The sequence below is a fragment of the Centroberyx affinis genome, unplaced genomic scaffold (genome assembly GCF_046629955.1).
Source record: "Centroberyx affinis isolate AG114_WGS23_722 - 3 ecotype Tasmania unplaced genomic scaffold, CSIRO-AGI_Caff_v1 ptg002864l_1, whole genome shotgun sequence".
Classification (NCBI taxonomy): domain Eukaryota; kingdom Metazoa; phylum Chordata; class Actinopteri; order Beryciformes; family Berycidae; genus Centroberyx; species Centroberyx affinis.
In genome coordinates this window covers 37,340-44,545 of record NW_027280999.1, presented here as the reverse complement: position 1 = coordinate 44,545, position 7,206 = coordinate 37,340, and the positions used below count along the sequence as shown (strand labels likewise).

The window sequence follows — 7,206 nt, the reverse complement described above, 5'->3', positions numbered from 1 at the left end:
TGAAGCCGTAACGCGTACAGTATCGACAACACATTATTTCAGTACGTATATTTATTCATGCCTAACCTGATTGTTTTGCTTGTGTTGTAACCTGAAACACAATGTCAGTCATCATGTTTGAGATTGTTGTATGAGATGTATGAGATTGTTACCCTTTATCTCTGCGGGGGCGCGCGGAGAGGAATGTGGCGAGTCATATGACACAAATGCCGTGACGTACTGTACGTGACGAACCAGGAAATAAAAGTAAACAATCCATAGCAAGACGAACTGTTATGTAGTCACTCATTCTCACGCTGAGCCTGCGATTTCTGGTGCTTTATTCATAATGCATGACTGAGTTTTTTCCCCCACAACGACCACAAGTGACCCAGTCAGAGCTAGACTGGAAAAACTGGTAAGACATCCGTACAGTTCAAAAGCACCGGGTGCGGTAGCTGGTAACGATAGCTGGCAATTTGACTCGAGCCATTTCCTGTATGAATTTGAATTTACTTTACAGGGCGAAATGTCCTCACGACCATGTCATGCAAGCATCTCCTTAACGTTAGGTTGTCTTAACGGTAAAATAAAACAGCAGCTTGGCCCATACCTTGACTTTTTTGTAGTTACAGTTTGCCTAAGTGTGTGCTTGTCTTCACTTATTAATTTCAGATTTAGCTATGTTAGCCATCAGATCACCAGAGGAGGAGTCCGCGGAGATTGAGGAGATGGACACCTCAGAGCCAAACTGGTGCTGGTTCTACTTGGCTGAGTGTGGAGTGTGGCATATGTTTGAGGTAACATGTCAGCATAACTTTAGCTAGTTGGATACTTCCATCAAGTCAGGTTTATTTATATAGATCTTCATCACCAAGCATGTCTCAAAGGACTTCACAGAGAATAAGCCTACCTAGATCTAACTGATAAACAATGAATCATCCCAACCTTTGTCCCTCCCTCTGCGATACTCTAAATCAGTGTTCTCCAAGTTCATCATGTGCCATGGAGGGTTGAGAGTATGCAGGTTTACAGTCCAACCAAACACTACACCAGGTGGTTTTCACTGATTATCACACCTTCAACCAGAGAGGACGACCTTATCATCGAAATTACCTGGCATAGTGTTTGGTTGGAATGAAAACCTGCATGCTCTCTGCCCTCCACGGCACGACTGGAGACCAAATTATCCATCTATCCATCCCTCCACCCACCTCTCACTCCTGTGCCCATTGCTTCATTCATTTCCATTCACCCCATCACATTTGTTCCTAAGTTTAGCAGTTGACTAGCTCATCTCCCCCAACCTCTCTGTCAGATTGATCCCAGTGCGGCGTGTTCTGTGACCAGCGCTCAGATCGAACAGTGTTACAACAGGAACCAACACGGTGTCATGGAATTCTACACTGCCAAATATACGTACAGGCTGGACTTCTCAGGTACCATGACAGAGCCTTTCTGCTTGGCAGTGCATAATCAAAGTATTATTGGAGCCACTTCACCAGACAAAATATTCAGCCTACAGAATCTTGAATGGAAAGTAGTGTAAAACTTCTGGTAAAGATAATTTATTTTAAATCAGAGCTAATCCTGTTTCAGAAATGGTGCATGAATATTTAAGTTCCTGAAGCCCTAATCTTGATTAATTCTTTGCCAGTCATGCGACAGATAAATGTAACGACGGGGAAGCAGCGACCAATCAAACGCTCCCTCCACTCTGCAACTGGCTTCAGGTAAGCTTGAGCAACTGTGTATAATATCTGCCAGTAACAAAAGTGGATGGAGTAAACATGCAGAGAACTTTTGTCTTCACTTCATCCATTCCTATAAAGGAGAAAAGATATTAGCTGCCAGATCCAAGGGTGTTGCCCTGCAGCTGACCCTGCTGTTTGATCTCCCTGGGGAGAGGGGCAAGGGAGGAGTATTTCTCCTCCAGGCACAAATACTTAGGATATCTTATGACAAGGTTATTTATTTTATGCACACATTTGCCAAATAGCACATGCTGTATTTACATAATGCACCTAAACGCAGTGGGATTCATTATAGCCTTACATTGCTGAAGCAATTTAATCAGTGACCTCTCTTCTTCTCACTCTCTTTCACTCATTCTCTCAGGTTTATATGTGATAATTTGGCCTTGCCTGTTCCCTGTCACTGGGAGAGAATAAATACAGATGAGCCTTATCAAGTGAGTACAATAATTACATGTATGTGTGTATACAGGCATCACTGTGACATACACTCAGTATCCAATTACTTAGGCACACCTAGCTGGTACAGGGTTAGGACCCCCCTTTTGCCTCCAGAGCAACCTGAAATTTGAGGCATGTATTCAACAAGGTGCTGGAAATGTTCCACAGCGATCTCGGTCCATGCTGACTCGATGGTGATTTTTCAGCAGCACTCTCTTGTTGTGAACATCCCACTGCACCTCATCCCACTGCACTTCATCCCAAAGGTGCTCATGGGTTGAGATCTGGGGACTGTGCAGGCTATTGGAGTAAAGTAAAGTCACTGTGGCAAGGGTGGTATACAGTATACTAAATATAATAATATACTAAATAATGAGACCAGACAGATTCTTTGCAGTTACAATGATTTGTATTGAAAGTGCAAAATTCTAACAAAAACCCTAATATATAACCACCCCAGTAAAGACCCAGGAAATACTTACAACAACGTGCACTTTAAATATCATCGATACAAAACTCACCAGTGAATCAATGAATAACCTTTCAAATACCTAAGTGATTTGAGAGTTGAACTGATGTCATATTCTGACGTCAATAGATTCAATATCACCTTTGAAAGCACAAAACATATAGACTTCAATGCTTACATTGTTTCATGTTACCAACTAATATTAAGAGTTCATGCTGCACCATTAAGGGTGTAATGTTTTTGTCTTACCACACAGAAGTGTACTGTAGCAACTAGCAACCTGACTCTAAAGTCCAGTTCAAGGAAATCAGAAGATGAAATCCAGTTCTGAAAAGATCCAGTAAATCAGGTAGCTCGCCATCCTAAATCCATCAAAATGGAAAACCTAACCAAAAGTAAATCAACATGTGAAGGCATCTAAATCAGTCATTCAGTGTTACCACTGTAATACACAATCCTGTTTTGCAATTTATCATATGATTAATGTTTACAATGAAATTAAACATACATAATTGAAGAAAAGAAAGAATCATAATGAAAAACTTTGTACCGGCAAGATGGCAGGACAACTACAACCAAAAGCCAAGAATGTGGCATGAAACAGTGTATGAGCCATTCCCACAAATAAAGCTCTACAGCATTTAACAACGTATAAACACAAGTGTGTTTTAGTACAAAATATACTGAAATGAACAGTTTGGTTTTGGCAACTACTTTTAAGGTAAAATTTTACAAACACTTGAAGCTACAATTGGTGTCTGAGCTTACCTTACAAATGTAATGTTAGCATATTAGCATTTTAGCCAATGACCTAGCATAATTGTACTGACTTTAAATTTTGAGTTCAGGAGTTTTAAAGTCACCAAATTCAAAGAAATCTCTGAAGCTGCACGGCAGCAACAGGTGAGAGAAAAGCCTTTGTTGCTTTATCCAAAGAATATAGTTTCAGCTAATAGATAAGGTTGTTTGATATTCGACAAGTAACAACTTGACCTCCTGCGTTCTTCTCGGCTCAGTACAGTCAGCTTGAAAGTTAGGGGAGAATCTGCTCTTGGACTATTTGATACATGATTGACTGAGACAACAGGTGTCAATCTCTCCGTTCCCAGGCAGGGATAGGCTGAAATATTCAATGGGCTTTGTATATCGTATGTGAATTGTGATATTATAGTAATTCAGAGATTGCATGTAAACTCATTATGCTGAAACCATCTGGAGACGATGGTGCATTATCCTGCTGGATGTTTCCATTTGTAAAACTCACTCTTCAATTGTCCAGTTTTGGTGATCAGTGTCCACTGTAGCTTCATCTTTATGTTCCTCTATCTACAACAGGGATGTGTACCTAATGAAGTGGATACTGAGTGTATACTGTATAGTAGGTTTTTTTAAGGTTTTACTGGTCACAGTCTGCTGTGTTTGTGCTTGAGCATGTTTCTCTGCTGGTAACAAGGCTTTTGCTTTTTATTTACTTTTTTATTACTTGCTTGCCATTACTTCGTTACTTCTACCATTCCCATGTGTGATTACGTTCTTTCAGCTCATCCAGCTTGGCAGAGACACCTACGAGTTTAAAGAAGTAGCCAGACTGTACGAAAGGACGATGGGACATCCAATCAAATCCATCCAGAGGATTCAGAACCTGGACTTATGGGAGTTCTTCTGCAGGTAGAGTGTTGTTAACATTGTCTATATGTTTGTGAGTGGATTGTACAAAGTCCGTAGAGAAGTAAAAAATAAACTGTCATGTTTTGTGTGGGCAGAGGATTCTGCTGAGTTGAACTTGGTGATTATGATTTTATGATTTCTATTTTATCTAGTGCAAAAATGTGTTCACAGTGGAAAGCTGGAAAACTGCAAGCAATGGCACTATTTTTACTAGCTTCCGCTGCAGACAAAGCTTTTCCTCTGTTAAAGTAAATAAATAGACTGAAATCAAGGTGAGAAAATTCACTCACTCACCTTTCCCAAAACCATTAATTGATTTTGCTCTAACATCTGAAATCACAGATCAAAACTGACTTTCAGAGACAAAGACATGGTGTGCCTTTGTCTCTGAAAGTCAGTTTTGAGTACATCTCCTTTGTACATAGCCCTTTGTGGTGGCTTGAGCATGAACTCATACAGTAGGAAGGGACTGATCAATACTCATTCCTGTGTTGTCATTCCTTGGTCCCTCCCCCCCCAAAGGAAAAAAACACAGTTGCGAAAAGTCAAGCGCACACTGGAGATTGAGGAGCGCATGTTGTTTCACGGCACAGGCCACAGCAACGTACAAGCTATATGCACATATAACTTTGACTGGCGGCTGACCGGAAGCCACGGCGATGTCTACGGCAAAGGTAGATCCCTGCGTCATGTGATGTAACATCATGTAGCGATTAACCCACGTTTTTTTGTTTAGATTTCAACATTTCCCTCGCACTTCTCTCCTCCAGGGAGCTATTTTGCCAGGGATGCCAAATACTCCAGTAAATTCTGTCTTACCACGGGGAAGCACAACACCGCCTTGCAGAGACACGGGCTCGCCCCGCCAATATTTGCCAGCGAGCCTCCCTATAAGACCATGTTCCTGGCCAGAGTGCTGGTTGGGGAATACACCGTCGGTCATCCTATGTACTGCAGACCGCCCTCCAAGGACGCCAGCTTCACCAACTTTTATGACAGTTGCGTGGACGATATGGCCAATCCAAAGATTTATGTCATCTTTGACAGCAACCAGATTTACCCGGAGTATCTGATTGAGTTCTACTGATGCCTAAGAAGAGTTTATGAACTTTTTTTTTTCTTCAAAACATATGAACTACAGAGGCTGGATCTCAAACACGGATATAGGAGACGGAAATCAGATGACTGGATAACATGGCAAGAGAAGCAGTTAAAAGGACCTTGGTTATTTCTTTCAGTTAGATCCACTGCCTGACTGGGGCATGGGTCATCTAAAGTGCCTTTAGGGAATACTGGAAAAGCAAGAAGACAATATAGTGTTTGTGTATAGTTTTATATACTGTATATTCTACGATGTTGGTCGTGCACAGAAGGGGCCTATTACTCACACACTGCTTGGGATGTTTCTGTGATATAAAAAAGATGCAAATACTGAACCACTCTGATAATCTGAGGATACATTTTCTCTTTTATCAGTCTTTGTGGCAATTTTGTATTTCATGCAGTACCCATTCTTGCTTGTTGAGTATATGTGCACAGTTGTTTAAAATAGGAGTGGCACATTTGCAGCCTGTAGCTTACAGGCGATGTCCTGGCATCGGCACAACCTTAACACCACGGCACTTCCTTCACATCCACAGTATCAGGCACAAGCTCGGTTGTAGGTTTCCTTAAGTATACTCCTTAAGAACATCTACAGTAATGTATGCAGTAGGTCTAGCTGTAGCAGTCTGCTTAAATGGGCTGGGTAGCAAACCTTAATCCCATGAGTGTCCAAGTCATGTAGACATTGTCCCAAATGACAAAAACCTGCTTTTTCCTGCTTACCCATGTGGCACCGTGATCTGTCACTGTTAGCGACTCAAACATCTGTGTGTACGTAGTAAAACATATTATGTATGCATGGGAAGCACGTTTTTAATTCAAGCAAAACAGCCTCTACCTCTGCTCTTTTTTTTAACCATGCATCAATGCACAATTTTTCTTTCCTTTCCATGAAAGGGTCTGTAATTGTGTCACAATGACATGAAGTCGTAATGTCATGTTCACTTTGTTGTATGTCCATGTCCTTGGGCAATACTGCTCTGTATGTGCAAAGAACATTGATTGAAATCAGAAAAATAATTGACATGGACTGTGGTTGAATTTTATGTGCGTTTACACCAGGAACAAAGTTTATATCAGATTTCCAGTTGGGCATAAAACCAAAGTAAGATCAAATTTAACATCACATTAGAATTTAATGATCTGAGTCTAATGTTGCCACCTGTTCACATCTGTGTTTACTCTTAACTTTGATCTGCTGATGAAGAAAAAGCCGGTTTAACTTTGCCCCTGGTGTAAATTTATCCAAAAATTAGTGTGGCCAGCACATGTATAGTACTGTAAATTAACCATGCTGTAATGATGCTTTGTTAGTTGTTGTTGAACTCATTCTTTGCTTTCTACACCCTTGCTCTTGCATAATGTCTTACCTTTTCATGTTTTACATTTGTGGAAAAAAAACAATACTACAATGCAGAGTATTACATTTGCCACAAGAGGGTGCTACAGTACAAGAGTGGAGCTCCAGCAAATCATGTACATCATATGAGTGAAACAGCAGCAACCATGTGTCTTGGATCATACACCACAGACGTGTGTGTGGGGGTGAGTGAGTATGTGTGCAGGTGTGTGCGGGTATGTGTGTGTCTGTATTTTGCACATTGTATTACTAATAAAGCTTTTCATTAAAGCACATTCAAGTATTTGTTTTATTGTAAAACTACTGTCAAGGGAGAAGACTGATGACATTGCACAAGGATTTAGATGACAACATTATCTTGTGCTGTAACAGTGTCACATACTGTCCCAGTCTTGCCTCTGAGTGAGGAAATCCTTCCTGTCTGAGGGAGG

The 7,206-nt window shown here is 40.9% G+C and overlaps 1 protein-coding gene across 1 annotated transcript; it reads left to right on the top strand.

Annotated features, from left to right (window-relative positions):
* The first annotated feature begins 260 nt into the window (after nucleotides 1–260).
* On the top strand, nucleotides 261–7,028 carry LOC139658282 (protein mono-ADP-ribosyltransferase PARP11-like). Its single transcript, XM_071536368.1, has 8 exons — nucleotides 261–397; nucleotides 655–779; nucleotides 1,298–1,418; nucleotides 1,637–1,712; nucleotides 2,098–2,170; nucleotides 4,184–4,311; nucleotides 4,834–4,985; nucleotides 5,082–7,028. The coding sequence occupies exons 2-8, from the start codon at nucleotides 663–665 to the stop codon at nucleotides 5,396–5,398; spliced, it is 984 nt and encodes a 327-aa protein (XP_071392469.1). The 5' UTR covers nucleotides 261–397; nucleotides 655–662; the 3' UTR covers nucleotides 5,399–7,028.
* The last annotated feature ends 178 nt before the right edge of the window (nucleotides 7,029–7,206 follow it).

What these genes read in the sequence shown, in the direction of transcription:
- LOC139658282 (XM_071536368.1), top strand. Translation starts at nt 663, where the DNA reads ATGTTAGCCATCAGATCACCAGAGGAGGAGTCCGCGGAGATTGAGGAG. An exon ending in GAGTGTGGCATATGTTTGAG is followed by an intron (nt 780 to 1,297) that starts GTAACATGTCAG and finishes CCTCTCTGTCAG; the next exon opens with ATTGATCCCAGTGCGGCGTG. An exon ending in GTACAGGCTGGACTTCTCAG is followed by an intron (nt 1,419 to 1,636) that starts GTACCATGACAG and finishes ATTCTTTGCCAG; the next exon opens with TCATGCGACAGATAAATGTA.